The following is a 19430-nucleotide window of genomic DNA, read 5'->3' on the forward strand; positions in this document are numbered from 1 at the left end:
GAAATCTAATGTAGGAAATGACAGATCTGTGAGCTACGTAGTAACCTAAGGCTTTCACAATCAAGTCAAGGAAAGAAAAATTAAAAATGTGGAGATAAATGGAAAATTACATACATACAGTATGGGAAAATAGACTGTGTCAAACTAACCTGACATTTGCCTTTGATAAAAGATGTTTTTAAAGGCAAAGAACATAGGATAAATCCAACCTTCTGGAAACTTAGTTTAAAAAGTAAAAAAGAAGAAACCTTTATAACATCCCAAGGGAAATTATTAGCTGAAATGAAAAGGATAGGAATTAAAACAAGGCAGAACTGGCTGGCAGGTAAGATAATAATAAATTGGTCTGAATGAACTTCTAGGCCTGGGAGAGGCTAACGGCAGATTTTGTCCAAGGTGGGTTTGGGGACCAATTTTACCTGATATTTTCATTATTTGTCTCAGCAAAGAAAGTGCAATAGGAAGTACTCTGATTAAATATTCTAATCATTCAAAGTTAATACACAGCATTAATTAAGAGCATGACTGGAGATGCATAAAGGAGATGCAAGATGACCTTGAAGATGGAGCTACGGTTCCGGAATGAAATCACGTAGAACAAAGTTTCAGGGACCAGTAAGAACAATTCCTTCTATAAGCTGTGGCTTATCAGTTGGAAACATCAAAGGAAGAAAAGTGTGGAAGTGTGGAGAAGGGGTTAACAACATGTAGTTGTGAGCTAGAGCTACTTAAGCCAAGCTCAAGGCCAGCAGATACTGATCAGTCATAACATTGGCCAGGAATATGTCTATGCTGGCAATTAGAAGACTGGCTTTCAACCATCACATGAACGAACTTCTGGAACAGACTTACCTGGGAGCAAAGAATGCAAACAGTCTATCCTATTTTAAAATGGAATATGATAAATGTATCAATAGGGTTGTGGAAAGCCTTGACCAGCAGAGGACTGGATTCAATAAGTCTGGAAATTCCTTCCCATCCTAGGTTCCTCTGTCACCAATGTAGCACAAATATTATACAGATGCCTAAATACAGCTGCACAGGCAAATAGATGGCCAGAAGCCTCTGTCTGGTCAGTAGAGCACAAGAAATACTTTAAGTTTCTTAAGTGCTGGTATGTAAAGATCCTACCTAAGACTGTTTATGACTAAGAGAACGCTTATATCGCAAGTGCATATCGGTGAAGAAGCCCCGAGAGTTGTCCTACACCCCAGTCACTTGCTGATTCCAGCTCAGATGTTCATTATTAACTCCACTGGTTCCTCTCCTACAAACTGATCTTTCTCTTGTTTGTAGTTCTCTGGCACTTGAGAGGGAAATGGGGCTCTCATTTTCCGTCCTCTCTGCTGCAGTTTTTAATCTGCAGTAGTTAAGACGCTTCAGAAATGGCAACACACACACACAGAGCTTGGTCTCGTCTGTAAAAGACAGATACCCTGATCTCAGATCAGAGCAACTGACAGCATTTTTAAACAGTGGTATTGTCCAATGATTTCAGTCCAGTTGCAAAACAGCAATAAAAAGGGCATCAACTTATTTCAGAGAACACTATGAATTTTAGCTTGAAAAAAATTAGCATCCATAATTATAAGGAATTATAAGAGGTCCAGACTATCCACTAGGAAAGAATGTATTCAGTATTTTCACTAATTCCCAAATGGTCTAGAAACTGCCAATAAAACACAACACAGCCAATCTTCAGCATGTAGGATATTCTCCCTCTCCCCATTACAGAGAGTTTCCATAACATGGCTGCATAGTTTAGATGGAAATAAGATATTACATTTGGGTAATAAAGTTAAGCCAGGTGTATGAAAAAGCTGCATTTTTCATTGTTGTGTGAATTTTCCAGACTGATCAGTTAATTATGATAAGCTTGCAGTTCCCATATTCTTCTAGCCAATGTTACTATCAAGAGAAAAGTAAGCTTCCAAGAGAAGATAACAAATATTTCCAAAATCCCTGGTGCAAATAATACTAAAGTCTGAGCCAACTCTCAGAAAGGTACAAAGCCTTGGTGGTCTTAATGCCTTCAGACTTACTGAAAAACAGGGAGTGGTAGGTGAAGCATTCCAGCATTGCCTGGAGAAGAGAAATATCAGTGTGGTGAACTCTAAAAATGCTCCCTTGGAGACTAGTACTCATAACTTCAGTTAAACAGTTCAGCCTGGCAGGTAGGACTCGTGCTTATTTCTTTTGGTTCGATACAACTAAATATATTTCAGATTTTCAACAGTATATTTATTCTTTTCTAATGAAGTTAAAAAATAGGTATGTAAGCATTTCCTTCTGTATCCTTCTCCTTTCTGAAAGACTTCAAGAAATATATTTCAAAAAGTAACAGTTGATCCAAAGGAATTTATTGAATGGCTTTCAAGAGACATTCTCACAATCTCTGTTAAAGAAGGAATCCAAGTTTCACCAGAGGGATATGAAGGGTTCTGGGTTCACTAGTTCAGTTATGAATAACTCGTATGTCTTGCTTATGTGAGGATCAGACCTTTCAGTTCTTTGGCTCGTGTTATCCCCTGGGATCAGCATGGAAGGGACACCCAGCAGCCGGCATCCAGGACAGAGCCCATGCAATCTCTGCAGCCCTTTAAATTTCTGTCCAAGTTGCAAAGAGCACATTAACTGTGTTCAGGAAGGAGAAAAGCAAGAGAGTTCTGGGAGGGGAAGACAAACTCCCATGGAAGATTCATTAACTGTCCCACAATGACCATTTGCACTGGAGAAATTGCTCATAAAAGTGAGGAGGGTCTAGAAGATGAGGTGTGGGGGATAGAGCTAGGTAGGTTTAGTAAAGCTGTGATACAAGAGGACACTGGCATTGCTCCAGGGTTTCCATCATGAAGGCCCACGTCTGGAAACATCAGGAGGTGTTTGGAGGCATACAATTCTTTAAGGCCTTCATACAAAAGCAGTTTTTTTTCCTCTGAAGCCTCTTTGGCCAGAGAAGGATAATTATAAATTTGGTGGTCAGCTGAAAAAAATTCAGAGCCCATAACACAAGAACAGTCCGGCTCAACTGATATGTGGAAAGCTAACTTCCACCTAGAAAAAGTGCACTGAAAGGTCCTACTTTACCTCAAGCTGTTGATCTATTTCCTCTGCATGTCACAGCAGCAAATAAATAAACAAATAAATAAATAATTTTTTTGCATTCCTATGTCCCACCATACAAGCCTCGACATATGAAAAATGGCTGCTACAGACCGAGCTTATTCATGAGGAGTTTTTACAGCCACATTTGATTTCTAGACCAAAAGCTGTCTCCAGGTAGCTTCTGCACTAAGGAAACAGATCTAAGAGAAGACAGGTAGGTTGCAGCCACAGATGAGAAATATCCATTGAAACACATCATATCCTCCACCACTTCAAGCTGAAAGCCAAAGCAATTTGATTCACCTTTCATCTTCATTGGGGTTCTCTATGAATCTGGGCAAACGACTGAGGTACTATGGACCCTAAGTGCAGATTCTTATTAATCTCCAATTAAGTTTTCCAGAATTATGGGAGTGTTCATGTTAGCTCAATTCAGTAATTTTAACTGGAATTTATCTAAGTTTCTAACTATTGCACAGTGCCAGTTCAGTTGTTTCCCCACACCTGGTACTCACAGGCAAGTATTACTATTTAAGCATTCACACTCCAATGCTGAAGTAAATTCAAAACAATTTGCGGGCAGTAACTGTGATTATTAACTGTACAATGGTTTACAGCTTTCATGCTGCTTTAACCAATGGTTAAAAAGATAGTGAAATACTAAATCTATTACCAATTCAAAAACCACTTCCTCTTTTTGCCTAGGAAATTTTCAGGTTCTTCTGAAAGCCTCTGAACTAACTTCAGATACCAACTAGCTCAAATTCTCATTGCTAAATTAACATGACTTGAGTCTACTGATACAAGTAACTTCAGTTTCCAGAAAACTAAAACTAAACATGTTAGAGAAACACAACTAAAATGCACTGGATTTTAATAATTCAGAAATTTTTTAATCTCTGCAAGATATTTTGGCTTTTATCACTTCTTGTTGTCCTAGGCATTTTGTAACCTATTTTGGAACTGGCTGGAAGGTATGTTCTCAGCTTAGCTTCAGGGCTGTAACAACTGACTCTTTGGCGTAGCTAGAAGCTTCATTCAGGAATTCATTCAAGATGTTAAATCCGGAAAGAAAATTAGCATACAGCTGTCATAACATCAGTCTTCCTAGATAGGGTTCTTAAACACAGAATTAATAGATGTCTGTCACTGACGAGACTAATTGTTACCAAACGAGACATGAAATTATAGGCCAGACAAGAAGGTTCTCTTCATGGCCCCTCTCATCCTATGTTTTGGCTTCAGGGAGCGAACTATGAAACATCAGAAGGCGCTCTACATGCTTCCTGACGGACAATGCAAGCAGGCTGCTTCTTTTTGCAGATCTGATACTGCCTAGACGAAGAGAAACTCATACTTCTGGCCAGGGTCTGAAATGCTCAAGCAGCACGAGTCTCTCTCCTTTGCTCTCATCCTTCAGTGAGGAAAGTGACACTTCTTCTTTAGACACTCCACATTTTCATGTTTAGAAAGAGCCAGTATGTTCATGTAAATATTCTTGTATTGTACAGCTTGCTTAAGACTTGTTGGGCCACATGCTGAACAGTGGCTTAGCTCCAGTCAGCCACCTACTTCCACAAGTGTGGCTTTCTGTAGGCTGCTTTATGTTCGTCTTTTCTTTTTTTTCTAAATATCTGCAGAAAGATCCATTTTGAAGTTGGAGCAGAGTTCTTTAGATCCCTTGGGAGTTCCTTTGTCAGTTAAATGTTCATCAAGAAGCAAAGTAATTTGACTCATTTGCTAATTCAGTAATCAATAGGAGATACAAATTAGCAACATAATAGGAAATAGCTGCCTGCACTTCTGTAGCGATGCCTGATTAGCCCTTGCACGTCAATGGTATGTTTTTATAGGGTTACTTAACTTTCTAAACTTTCTCTGTCCAAGTATCTGCCAGTCAGACAACTGTTCAGGCTTTTCAGTTTTAAGCTTAACACTTCACACTGGCTTCTCAAATTGTTGCCTAAATACATTCGTTTCCTAAGTGCACAACAAATGCTTAGAGACTTCTTAGATACAGTCTCACTAGAGGCCAGTGTTAGCTGTAGCTAGTGCATCACCCTTCTATTCCAGTTCAACAACAGGAGATGCGTGGCTGCGGTACGGAGGAGGAAGACACAGCAGAGCCTATGTTGGGTGGCTACCACCCTCTACAAGTGTCAGCAAAGGCTGCAGCCCACTGCTGCTATTAGATCTTCCAGGCTGGGGCTGCTGGACATGCAGGGGTGCTGTCAGTGGCTCCTCTCCTGGTTTCTGCTGCTACTGCTGGATTGCTCACATGGGACGGCTTTGGTCATTCTCAGAAGTCATTTGCACCAAGGAGAGTTGGAAAGCAAATGGAGCTGGCCCTGCCCAGGTACCAAGTGTACCACCTTAGTGGTACATTTTCTTCTCCATCTCAGATTTATAGGCACAAAAGTAATGAAAACAGAAAGGAAAAAGGGGGGAAAAAAGAAGTTACTTAATAGTTTAGCAAGAATTTGTGGCTAGCTTAGACAGTTTTTATAATTACTCAACCTACCTTACCTCTGTGAAACACAGAACGTCTGCTGTTTGAAGTGTTTTAAATTATGCCTAAAGCGCTGGTCTATATGTGGATGTCTCTAACTGTATCATCATTAATAAATCTCCTTGCTGTGCATATTGCCACTCTACAGAATTCAGTAGGACGGGCAATGTCATGTTTCATGCCTACATATTGAGCCAGAAGGTGCAGCTCCGCAGGGTTTAATGGAGTTTACACCAGGAAAAAACAATTTGGCCCACTGACTTCACAGGGATTAAATCATAGCAGCATTTAGCAAAGCAGAACAGAACGCTCTTTCAGTAGAAAAGCACAATGAAGAGCATTTAAGGCTGTCCCATTTTAGAGCATAAACAATCTTTTAATTTGCAGCATACACATCTAGCAGGAAGCCAACAGGACAGTTTGTCAAATGCCAGCAAGAGCTCATTAAACCACCACTCTTGGGAAACACTCTGTATTGCAAAACATGCAGCAGGCAACAAGTGCTCCTATGGATCCAGCTTCTGAAGAGGCAAATGCTTTCTTTGAATTAACTCTACATTGCTACAGTCCCAGGTATTATCACAGGCCAGACCTAGCCTTTTCCCAGTGATTCACAAGAGTGCAGGACAAAGACACTTGTGTTAACGGCACACAAACGGCTGGAGCAGGAGCCAACCTACCACTGTTGTCCACAACCACTGTGAACACACACCTCACCTCTGAGCTTGCTTTGATGAACAGCCACTGCATGTCCTATCACATCTATGTGGCTTCCTGCTGAAGTAAATTGGGTAATGAGTAAAAACAAGAAAACCCAGCAGAGTCATCGATCTTCAGGCAGAGAAGCAGTCATGCTACTTTAAAAAGAGGCACTGCTTTTCTAGTGTGTTGCCTCACACCACGCAAAACCACCAGATATCTGGTAGTAGATCCACCAGGCAAGAAGGAACAATGCGTGCAGACCTGCACATCTAACAGGACTGTGGGTGAAGCAATATTCACCTCTTCTGAGCTCAGAAGAGTTTCCTGTGAAAGAGTAAAAATAAATTTCTTTGATTCCTCACATACGCAGTGCAATGAAGGCCATACCCTACAGCACGATGAAGAGAATTTAAATGTCGAAACAGCAGCTAGGCAAACAAACAGGACCTGATTTGGGAAGAACTAAAAGTAGAAGTTATTTTAGAAATGTTTTTCAGTTAAGTTTTAGTTTTACTTTTGTTTATGAAACGCTTTGAACATTACATTAAAAGATAGTTACAAAATGTTTTAAAAACTGTGGGCAAATAGCAACAAGCAGAGTGGTCCAAGCCAGTGCTCCAGGCACTGCCTCCAGCTGCTGGAGGCTACAGACCACCTTAGTTTCATGTCCTCCTGACTTAATCTCTTTTCTTAAGAGGGACACACAGGTCTTTCTGGTATTCAGGCTGGGCTGGGGCTGGAAGAGGATGCAGGGAGCGCTAACTGGAGAAGCGTGCGCAGGCGACATGCATACAGCCAGCTGGCTGCAGAGCCAACCTCTGTCTGCCCTTTCCTCCCTCAGCTCGGTGGTATCTGATGAAGCCGAATGGAGCAAAGTTCTCTGGAGAAGCTGTGAGCTGCAATTACGCTTTACAGAGGCGTCTAAGCCATCTAGTGAAGCGTATTTGAAACAGAAAGTACCTTGCAATTGAATCCAAACCAATTATTATTACGACCACATTTTTAAAAATTTAGTCATATCAAAATTAAACTTGTGGCCGACTGATGTGCTTCGCTTCTGTGAGTACTTACTAAGATTAAAATCAGAAGTTGGCTCATGTCTTGGGAAACAGAAGAGCCACTTCCCATGTGAGGGTTCAAACCACTGATCCTCCTCCTGAAGCAGTTACATTTTGCAAAAATATTTCAATGTTTAGCAGATTAGGAGCTGAAATGTCATTGCTCCTCTCCAGCACATATCCCAGCTACTTGTCAAACAGCACGAAGCCTAACTCCCTCTGACTCCAGCCATGCTGTATACAACATGAAATAGCTTCATCAGGAGCGACCCAAACTGGCATGTCCCAGACTACGCTGCTGCCCAGGGATCAGCGCAAGAGGTGGGAAAGCAGAGGGCAAAACCCATGCTCCAAAATGGCTAGAGAGGTGCTCTGCGGGAAGGTCAGCTGAAAGAGAGCTTGCTGCCTCTGACAGTAACTCTCCTTGCAACCAGCTCTGCCCCGGCACCTGCCTGCTCCCTGCTCCTCCTCCTCCTCCTGCTTACCTGGCTCCCGCCCTTGCCAGACCTCTGCACCCGCCGGTTCAACTCACCGAGTTTGCAGGGCGGGGGAAAAAGAAAGTTTTCTCCTCAATTAGCCTTCACCAAGGGCTCCAGCAAGCACCGCTGCCAGCACAGGGGTGGGATGAGTGCTATGGGGCGGGAAGGGAGGGCTGAGGCGGAGCAGGGGAGGAGGAGGAGGAGGAGCAAGCCTCCCCTTGTCAGCAGCACCCAAGCCTTCTTCACTGCTCCTGGGACCACACCTCTAGAAAGATGGGCCAGACAGAAAGGAACTTACCCCGCACAGAAGGTAAGTGCCCTACCCCAAAGATGAGGAGTACAATGGGAAGCGAAGGAACAGTATGTCCATCTTTTTCTTTTTGTTTTGTTTTCTTTTTTTAATGGTTTCTTTTCCATTTAGCTCTCTAACCCTCCCAGATGAAAGTGTTTCTTCATGGAAGCTTGTTAAAGCATATCCAAACTGCCATCCCCCACTTTTTTCTTTTTTTTTTTTTTTTTTTAAATCACAGAGATCTATTTACAAATCAGGGTTGATTTCAACAGTGTCAGCTAACCAGAAATGACAGCTTTTTTGGCAAAAACCCACTTACTGGGGAAAATAAAAAACTACCCAACTCTGACAGCAACTCACATACTGCAATGGGTTTTCACACCTACTAATGCTTCTACCTCCTGCCTCAGCACTCTATACATATACCATTAACCCACATGGGGATGCCCTAAATATACAGTTTTCAATTCTCGTGCCTTCTCTGTTGTTTATTCCTCAAATATCCATGCCATCTTAAAATGAGGCATTTTTTGCCTCCACAGTTTTAAGAATTACAGTCCAATTCCCTCATTTTTTAATTCTACACAAATATTTGTTGAATTTCCTTAGCACTGGACCTTGGAGCAAATTTAGTTGCTGTGTTATTTGGTTTTCCACATTTATGAGTGCATTTTTTAAAAGTATTTAATCTCATTTCTTTTCCAGGATAAGCTTATTACTAGCCAAGCGGCTAAGCAGCAAGCACATAGCATTGCCATGTGGGAGATCAAATGATATGACCACAGCAGGTCCAAAATTCAGCTACAAGGGTATAGAAACCTCTTGGAGAAAATGAATCACTCTTACAAAAAATTCGCTGGGAATGATTTTTAGGAGTGGCAGAGTTAGTGGCTTTGGAGAAAGTCAATCACTTCCCTTCTGTACAGTAAAGTCTGCCAAAGTTTGCCACGAGGTATAACTGGGTATCCTCAACATAGCAGAATATGTTGGAAAAGGCATTCATCAGAGTTATGCTAAGCAGTTACAAAACTGTAAACAAATGTGGACAAACTATTACCACCCAAGTTACACAAAGCCAGTGATTTAAAGTAAGTTCTGTTTTGCTTTCGCCTGGTAGTTGTCACCAAGCACCAGGCAGGGTATTACCGCGTGACTCAGTGCTGAAAATTTCTATTTTCCAAGCACTTTGTTAATTTTAGCTCATTAATTCTCATAGTACTCTAGAAAGATAAATAGAGTTAGTTGATTTTTAAAAACAGGGAGGCAACAGCAGAAACATTAAGGTTTTTAACTCCAGGTATGTACCTTGAGCCAAATTGTGCTTGATTTTTGAAAGAGGTCCCTCTCCGCTGGCACTAACTGACTTTCAAAGGTGCTGCCTTGGAAGAACAGGCTCAACATGGACAAACAAATGTCAGAAATTATTTTTGAAAACTGTGGTCTTAAGAGTGACTCACTCAACTCTACCAAAGGAGACAGAACAGTATTAAACACTGGATGTGAATTTAAGAGTCTCTGGCCTCCAAATCCCTGCTCGGATCATTAAATACCCCCTCTTCTTATCTAAAATCTTATTCAATTCCTGAGTGAGTAACAGGACACAGAACAGTTAAGCCCTTTATGATTATTTATTAATTCAAAGTAATGCCATTTTCTACTGTTTCCATTTGAACCCGATCAGGTGATCAGACACAAAGCGCTGAATTTAATAAACATGAAAGTCCTTCTCACGAAGCTTAATTTAGAACTATTTGTTCCCTTTCAGAATAAAATAAATCTTCCTTAGCTGCTTTTAAGCAGAAAAGCAAATATACTGTGTCCCTTTATCCACTAGTGCTTAGAGTATAATACATACTCCAGTAATTTCCTATTATAATGGAATATTTGCACAGGTTGCAAATTTATCCCGGAGGAATGAGGAATCTAGTGAATGGACACATACATTTATTACACTGAATACTCCAGGTAATGCTGGCCTATGATATCAAGCCAACAAGCTGAATGATAGCCCTGGTATAATTATGTAATTAATTAGCTCTATCATAATTTTTGTTTTATGACACTAACTTTTATGTGCCACTAGTCAATTTAATGGCATTTTAAATTGAAATAAGGCCCCTGAGAGAGATGCTACTTACTGTATCACAAATCTTTTATTCAGATTTCTTTTAATTTCAAAAGATGACCTAATAAAATTGCTTTATAATTAAATCCATTCTAACAACTTCTCCTATGTGATTCTTTTTCTTCTCCCATTTTTAATTATGTAAAAAATTACAATCAGAAAACACTTGCCACCGTAATTATATACAAAAATCAGTGATCCCTTTTTGTACCTCTTGCTGCTCTCCTCCCATAACAGTGCACCCTGGCTAGCTTTCCTGCAGAATTTTACTAGCATCCCCCAGAGGTGCAGCGAGGAAACTGCACCTTTTACAACTCAAGAAACTAGATAAATTTGCTTCGATCTTGTTTGAAAAATAGTCAAGGCGTGGGAAGGAAGGGGAGCAAATCCCCACGTACTTTCTATTTCAGACAGGCATTTACAAGTATTCTGGTATCGCAAGATGTATTTCTCACGTGAAGTAAGATCAGCTAAAGGAAGGGAAGGGTGACCTCAGCTCTCCTCCGCCCAGTGTGGCAGTGCCCCTCTACGTGCCACCTCCTATTTCCAGCTGAAAAGGCAGCCCAGCAGTGAGCATTGGCACCCTCCTTGGGGCTGGGGGGCCGTGGTGTCATCCAGGAGCAGTCCTTACCACGTAGGCTTTTGGCACCTTCCCTGCCTGGTGCTCCTCATATGCAAACCCCTCAGGATCTCACCCTGACACACGACTGTTAGGATGTGTCCTCCATTCGATGCTTAATACAGTGGTATTACATTGAGTAAGAAATGTGAGCAGGTAGTAGCAAAACAATCCCTATGAAAGCTGTTTTCATAGGCTTTCTTCTACGCAGTGAGCAGCTGTATCCAACGGGAACACGATAATATCATTGGGTGGGAGCAGGGCTAACTGACTCCTTTCTGAGGTGATGATGATTATTGCATTTAAGGTACCCTTAACGTATGTGGTACTTTACCATAGGTAAAGCATGGTAAAACGCAGAACAATACTTCTGCCTCTGAAAGCCATCACATCATTTCAACCACCGATGCCTGGGATATGGATGTATTGGAGGTACCCGAGATGACACAGAACAGTTAAGAGAGCGCTTGATAATACTGGATGGTGTGGCCAAACAGATTAAAAGAATATCATTTCCCTGCAGAAATGACCACATTCTGTTCCATTTCTACTTTCCAGAAAATAATAAAATACAGACAGATATGGAGCATAAACGGAACTTAAACAATTTGTACTTGAATTTCTCACTGAGGCAAGCACAGAATTTTAAACATAACTGAGTTTTAAAAAACAGCGATATTGGAAGTGAGGTGAAAGTAATGGAATTATTATCAACCTCTTACCATTTGCTGTGTTCTTTTTGAAGTTATTTAGAAACTCTTCCAGGAGCTGTGACTGGTTTGGAGGGGGCAACAAACTCTTTGGTTCCCTGGAAATGTCGCCATCTGACCAGGACGCACATAAGGGTTGCTGGGTCCCGTAATGGTTCATTCTCAGAGTGAGCATTACGCTTCTCTCCGAAAACAGTAACTCCATCTGCCTGAGGTCAAGATCAGACACAGCCTCTCCATTTATGCTAAGGATTTCATTGCCTACTCGGAGTCCTGGGAGCATGTGAAAGGAAAGAAAAAGGAAAAAAAAAGGAAAAAAAAAAAAGAGGGAATATAAAACGTAAAGGCTCACAAACCAAACCTTATACCGATTCACCTTTTATTTTTGTGGTTTTAATTCTAATAGCCTAATCCTACCACAGGTCCATTAGAATCAATGGGAGCTTTATTTGTGCTAGGATTATACAGATCGACCTCATGCTTACTTTGATAGGTGTTACACATAGTACAGCAATTGAGTTGTTTCTTTCTAAAGATGCTACAGAATTTGGTGGGTGGGAGGGCAGCACAACTTTCAAGAAGATTAGAACAGAGGCACCTCTCACAACTCGGATACCACCAGTGTACAGCACCATAACACATATTTCATCATCTGGGAAGAACAAGGCACTAGTCACACAGATCAAATCATTCATGCAAAACTGGAACAACAGCGTATGGAGTCTTTATCAGCTTTTGTATAAATCTAAGCAGTGGCAACCGCTGCCTTTCAAGGTCAGCAACAACCAAGTGGTCATCACCCTCAGGTAGCAAATGAAACTCTCTGTCTCCATTTTTCTGGGTTTGTCTCTCCGTTTTTCAGATAGCAGAACTCCTGTGATCCTGCTGTGCCGATGAAGAGAAGCACGGCTTCTGAGCAGCACAGTAGAGAAGGCGCTCAGAGAAACGTATGCAGAAAACTATTTTGGGGAGAGACGCTACTTTCACTGCCAACAGAAGTGGAAGCAATGGGTCTTGGAGACTGACCAAGCCCATGAGGTTCCCTAGCGTGAGATGAACTCTTTCTCCAGTCTGTTCCTCTGTGCAAAAGCACTTGTCGGATGGCTGAACGCAGACTTTGTCTCCAAGAGTTAACAAGAATTCCCCCCACTATATTGAAAGGATAATTCAGTTACCCTGTGTACATTATCTTTCCTAATCTCACATACTTTCCATGGTCTTCAGGAAAGAAAACTATGAATAGTAAAAGCCAAAAACCATTTCAGACAGCAGTACTAAAACTCCTTCATGTTTTGGGACTTTAAAAAGATAATGAAGTACAGTATTAAACATAAATACGATACAATACCTTCCTTGTATGCCAGTCCATCAGGGAGAACATCACTTACAAATATACGGGTGAGATGCTGATTTTCATCAACTTGTGCTGTGACAGCAAAGCCTGAAGTAAAAGAGGTTTAAATCAAATAAACTTTCTCGGAAACATTTCCCTTTTATTTTGTGTATTTAGTACACTCTACACAACCAGAGGGAGGATTCTTCTCATGAGAACACACCCACAGAGCATAGAGAAATTATCACATTGTTTCTCAGTCATTGTAAGGCCTGTTAACGTTAATAGGACTTTTCAGCTTCCAGAAATGTCATGCTGTGCTGTAAAAAAACCAAATTACATTTCAAAAATATATTTTCTACCTCAGCCCCATATGACATTTCAATAACACAGCTCATCATTATGGTAAGAGTTCTGCAGAGTTAAGAGGTGTCTTAAACAGATCCAAAACCTGGAAATCCAAACTATAAAGCAGCAAATCCATATAGACCAGTGAGTGAGACAGTCCAGAAAGGAATAATTTATACCAACAGACTTGCAGCTAAAGAACAGCACAGAGCTGCTTTACACAGGTATCTTTGCAAGGTATATAATTATTCCTAGTCATAACCGCCTCCCACGGATAAAAAGCCTGTCAGAATTGTATCAAAGGACGCTCTGTTGATACTGTGCCGACAGAGGATCCCACTACCAAAAAAGAAAAGGGCAGACCTTGACCATGGCCTGACTGAGACCGATTGTATTAATCCTGGCAAAGGACATTTGTCTTCTGACAATTGCACACTTGAATTATTTGGCCAGAGCAGCAGAATTAGAAAGTGGACCCTTCCCAAACATAAGAAATGTGCTTGCCAGTGTAAAACAACCAGTTTGGGTCTTTGCTATAATGCCTCGAGTCCTTTGCAGACTAAGACTTGGAGCTACCAAGGATGGCTCTACGTGCTCTCAGAGACAGAAAAATCCTGAAGAGAGAAAGTAAGCAATGAGAAAAATAAAAAGAAAAATTCCTCAGAGCTTACCAAAATCACTTATGTTTTCAGTCTTTGTAAGGTGAATGTGATAAACATTTAATGGACAAATTTCTATTTCATCATACACCTGTTGGAAAAAAACAATAACAGAAGCCATCAAATTATGAAACTGCAAGCATCAAAACCCAAAGGTACAGCATGAGAAATATGCACAATATTCTTTGCATCAATAAAGAGCCAAAACTTGCTGTCTTTACACAGAGAACTGTGTTACTGTGCAAGCGTCACCGGTATCAGCGGGACTAAATGCGGAGTAAGCTAAAGATAGAAAACCCAACCTGGCGTAGGGACTGACATTTTGCTTTTGTACCAAAAGCCCCACTTAAATCTTCAAACGGTTCTTGAAGAAAGTGTTTGCAGTGACGAGCCACCCAAATATCTGCATAGGCTTGGACTGTGTAAACGAGGATGGCAGAATGCAATCCAGAAACAGCTTTAAAACCTTATTTTAGATCTAAAACACACATATTCGTAGGTGATAATTCAACTGTAGCTACAGACATCACGGAGCTTTATCTAAAAGGAGTCACACTTTCCTGGTCTACTATGTATTCGTATGGTTCAGGAGCACAATACTCAGTATTTTCGTCAACCAGTCTTCTGAGTTGTAGGCCATAGTGTCTTGGCTCCAGCTGTTTCATCTAAGGAATAAAAAGAATGGGGTTTGGAATTTGTTATTTATTTCCAGAATCCCAGAAGACAAAGAAGTGACACACACACACACAAAGCTCTTTAGAAATCATGCAAAAGCAATCCTCAACAAGCCATTTTCTAACTATTTTTGTGGTATAAATAAAACTAGCTGCATTGCTTAGAAGATAAGGTTCAAGTGCAATTTCCATTTTCCCTTATGATCCTCCCAAATCCTTTCATAAACACTATGTTTTGGCTATTAGATTAACTGAGTCCTGCTATATGTTTCCAAAGATATCACAACTGTTTCCCGTCCTTTTGAACTTACGCTCACAACTATCTTTTCCTGTGACTACTTTTAATGACTCAGTTCTGCTCAGCAACTTTTTCTTCTGATGCAGAAAATGTATATGCATGTATGAGCTGTTAGGAGAGGGGATGGGAAGCAGGTTCCCTCAGGGTTTGCCTTTATTGGATTTTATTTTTATTGCTGGGTTTCATCGATGATCAGAGAGTTTCACCTTTTTTTTTTTCACCACATGAGGTCAAAGCAAAAATCCTGTCTCAACAGGAAGTCGAAGGGAAATAGGAATATTCCCATAGGATATTAGCCTGAAAGCATCGAGCCCCTGATGGGAGTCTTTCTGAAAATCAGGATGCTGGTGAGACCACTGCACAAAACATTTCATTTTAGCATATTAGTAGAGCAACATTTCTAAAAGAGGAGGAATGACTACATCCCTGAGGGTTATTTAACCTCTTTAACGCATCTCTGCAGCTTACAAAATCTAAATCTACCGAGTAACTAAAAATTACCTTAACATTTTACTAGGTGTAACAGTTTATGAGTTGCATGTGTTCTGTATCGTGAACAATTGTATTCAAATGCACATTTTTTTTTTATAAGTGCTATCCAAAAGCCTCAGGTAGAAAACAGAAATGAGAACAGTATAAACCCCATAAAGCATGAATGAAGGGAAAAAAACAACCCCTTTGAACTTTATCCTTATATACATAACATTCAAACATGTTCTGTTAAGAAGAAAGATTCCTTACACTCACCAGAGCAGAATGAAAATGTAAGAAGGAAAAGAACCAGGATAGATGAGCAGAAAGTATTCAGCATTAGAGAATGCTTATGAAAAGCTTTACACACAGAATAGAAGAAAAAATAAAACAGAAAAACGTTTTAAGAAAAAAATCAAATAATTTAAAACTAACTTTTCATGCGATACAGACAATGAAAATTAAAAGTCAGCTTTACAGTTACAAATATTTCGGAATGATGGAGTAAGAGATGTAAGGAATTTAATTTTCAACTTAATTTTACGTTTATAAATTTTATTTCCTCTTTCAGGGTTCTTGCATGTCACTGTAACGACTTCCAAATGTTTCAGCTCTACCGTGCCATCTGGTGGTCAAAAAATGTCTCAGACAATCCCTTTAGCCTGACTAGATGCAGTGAATTTTTAAAAAGTAAAGCCAGGCATTAAACTGTAGGATTCATTCTCCACCAGCAAAAGCAACGAGAAGATAATTTCTTCTCAGTGATGTCATGGAAACGCATTGTGACTTGGTTACATCAGTGCGCTTATTTTGATTTTAAAACTATAGTTCACCCTGGATTTTTAAAAACTTGTATAATTTAATATTTTTTTTTTTTGTTTACAACATTACCAGGTGCAAAGAGCCATTAAATTGGGTCCATTAGAAGCCTCAAAATTCATTAACTTCAACGCAGTTGAATGAGCTCACCTGAAAGTTCACACTAACCTATACCAAAAGCTACAGCTGGATTTTGTATAGAGCAGGACTTCTTTTTTTCCTGTTTTTCCCCTTTACTTGTGAAATAAATAAATTATATTTACCAGTTGTCAGAAAACAGAACTTGGAAGTAAAAAGTTAGTTTTTCCAAAAAACTTGTTTGCATAATTTAAGTGACTTGAATCATGAAGTTAGAGCTAAATTCAAGCACTGACGCATGTGCAAACAAAGGTGCTAGGTAAGTCGTGATGTTCTAGAGGTGTTGTCTATAGACTAGACTTTTGTCTATAGTTAAAATTGGTATTTCTACTTTACCTTCAACTTGTGACTCAGTTTTCTGTCCCAAGATCTATAGCAATCCCTCTCAAATTGCTGGCACTGACTTTCAGAAGGGAATGCGCTCTTTGAAATTCACAAGTAGAGCTGGTATTTAATTAAAAGCTTAAAAGGGTCCTTTAAGAAGCAAACATATAGGATAGCCTTTGTCACAGCAGTCTTAAATGTCTTAATCTCCCAGCATTAACTCAACCAGTCCCTATTACTCCTCTGTGATTAATTTGCACAGGACAACTGGGTTCGCTGCAATGACAACGTAGAGTGGTCAAGTGCTGAGATTTCTCAGGGGCTGACTACCTGGCAAACCATCACCCCTCTTTTAAGTATTCATTCTGCACTGTCTCGAGCAATGCTTATTGAAAACCTTTCCACAGCCCTGCTACCTGGGCTATAATACATAAGTAACACAACTAAAGGAAACAGAGCAATGTGCCTTAACACAGTGACAGGGAGATGTTGGTATTACGCACTCGCTATTCAGACATCCTCTGATATATTACATTCCTTCTCAAGTCCACAGCTATTAACAAGAAATGAGAACTGAGTACCTTGCATGCCAAAGACAAAACATCTTCCACCTTGTGCTCTGGCTTGAGGGTCAGTGCCACTCCTTGGCCGTCACAGAAGTGAACATACGTTTGTGTTTCCCAAGCACTCTCCTTCTGGATGCTCTCTGGCACTGAGCAATAGACATTCAAAAAGTCATCGACTTGCTGCTGGAAACAAGGGAGAAACGTACAACATATGTGGATGTTGCAAAAAACCCACAAAAGTACAATTACACTGACAGTTTGCAGTGGATATATATTTAGACGCGGTACTGTGTATTTCCCCATGGCAAGACAGGGACAAAGTTCTGTTACCTGCTCTCATTCACTATCAAAGACTTGATTTTCTTGAGAACGGATTGCACTTCCCCTGCATTCCCATTACGGGCTTTTATGCCTTTATCTGATATTAATTGTTGATTTAACTCAAAGTGAAAATATGCAGCTGCCTGATATTGTACCGCAGTGCGAATAAATTCTTAAGAAGAACCGACTACCTCAATTTAACCTAATTAACAAATGCAAAAAATCCAGAATTACTGTAATTTTGACAGAAAATGATAATATAGTAAACTTCCAGCAGAGAGCACTGTGGAGCAAGGCTTGCCATAACATAATAAAGGACTAAAGCAGGAATAAAGTGTTCCTATTCTATTTACAGTTTAAGAACATACTGTTTCATAGGTAGCACAGGGTATTTGCCTGTTTACCATTTTACTCCACATTCACCCTCGTTCCAAAGCCACTCTGCTTGATCAGATAACAACATCCACCCTGAATAAATTCTCTGTCGTTTTTTCACTCTTCTTTTTCACACTTTCTCCCGTACTGCACTTCAGGCTACACGTTTCAAAGGAAGTCACACAAGGAGAAGAAAAACACTGAGAGCTGTTCAGAATTTGGAGTTTCACCTATATAATTGGGTCTCCCTATTCAGCACTTCACTTAAATACCCACATCAAAGCGTTTAAGTTTACGCAGATAGGGTCCGTCAACGGAAAGGCACAATAAAGTGGCAGAACTGCTATCCAAGACATATCTTAAGATACCCTGAGCTGTTCTCAGGAGTCCCTACTTCCCTAATGCTTTTTCTTTGTATTTTTGGTTGGTTGGTTGGTTGGTTGGGTTGGGTTGGGGGGTTTTGTTGCCTACATAAAAGCCCCTTGATTATGCAATTCTTCCTCCTGGCTCTGCAAGGACAGAAGCCCAGGGGTGCGCTGCAATTAAAAGCTGCAGTAAAATCACTGCACAGGGACTGCTTCCCTTGCTGCAGGCAGCAAAGTTATTGACAACGATCTACCAGTAGCAACAGAGAGACCAATATTATTTTGCCTTTCCAAATAACAACCCTGGCTGTGAAAATGATGTAGTAAGCAATCCTATTCAGGTAATTACCAAACAATGCAGAAATTCAGGTTGCAGCTGACCCAGAGTATAGCACAGTACTAATTTGATGCCAGAGTAACACCGGTTTTGGCGGAATAATATTAATGAACTAATGGCGTTCACGAATCTTCTATCTCTTGCTCAACTGTCCCTTTTAACTAGTTGAAAATGAAATTTCAATTAACATGGGTCCATGGAAATCCAGCAACTCTTATACATAATAGGAATCCTGTCATGCTACTGCAATTAATGGAGCGATGAAATCTACACCAGGTGAAGTTTCACCTCGGTGGCTGTGGTTCCAGACTGCTCATAACACTGGTGGTGTTGAAGAAGATAATTCCCATAGAAGCGTGGTTCTCTCAGAAAGCACTAAATCAAGTGCCTGGGAATAAACGCTGACCTCCTTCCACAGTGTAAATAACAGAAAGGAGAAAGGGCAAGGCAGGCAGGCTGCGAGAATTGAGCAGGAATGAGTCAGACTGAATTCTCCAGCTGCTTCCTCCAGGGAAAGCCAAAGCTACATTGCCTCAGGTAGGGAGATGCTCCCAGCAGCTCAGAGATTTGTAACTACCATAATGGTTTATTGCACTGCAACAGAAGTTCTTCAAATCTGTCCAAGAGAAAAAAGTCTCACTATTGCCGCAGATAAAAACAAAACCAACCCAAAACAGAGGATGAAGGTGATGAGGAATAGGTTTAAGGCCACCTTCTTCCAGAAGCTTTTAAGACAGGACAGAAAGTTCTGCAGCCAGTGTAAGATGCTTTCCTTTCCTTGCCACGTACGCTGGTGCTCAAGG

The 19430-nt window shown here is 40.5% G+C and overlaps 1 protein-coding gene across 8 annotated transcripts in view; it reads right to left on the reverse strand.

Moving 5' to 3' along the window:
* Positions 1-19430, reverse strand: part of TIAM2 (TIAM Rac1 associated GEF 2) — a 183493-nt gene that overhangs the window by 40923 nt on the left and 123140 nt on the right. For 5 of the 8 annotated variants that reach the window (XM_075146102.1, XM_075146101.1, XM_075146105.1 and 2 more), the window contains 6 exons: positions 17245-17412; positions 14499-14604; positions 13952-14029; positions 12948-13040; positions 11612-11872; positions 6332-6391 (listed from right to left, as the gene is read on the reverse strand). In XM_075146102.1, coding sequence (XP_075002203.1) covers positions 6332-6391; positions 11612-11872; positions 12948-13040; positions 13952-14029; positions 14499-14604; positions 17245-17412 — 766 coding nt within the window. The remainder of the gene's footprint in view (positions 1-6331; positions 6392-11611; positions 11873-12947; positions 13041-13951; positions 14030-14498; positions 14605-17244; positions 17413-19430) is intronic. The other 3 variants (XM_075146106.1, XM_075146107.1, XM_075146108.1) reach the window with 3 other exon arrangements.

The sequence above is a fragment of the Calonectris borealis genome, chromosome 3, assembly GCF_964195595.1.
Source record: "Calonectris borealis chromosome 3, bCalBor7.hap1.2, whole genome shotgun sequence".
NCBI lineage: Eukaryota > Metazoa > Chordata > Aves > Procellariiformes > Procellariidae > Calonectris > Calonectris borealis.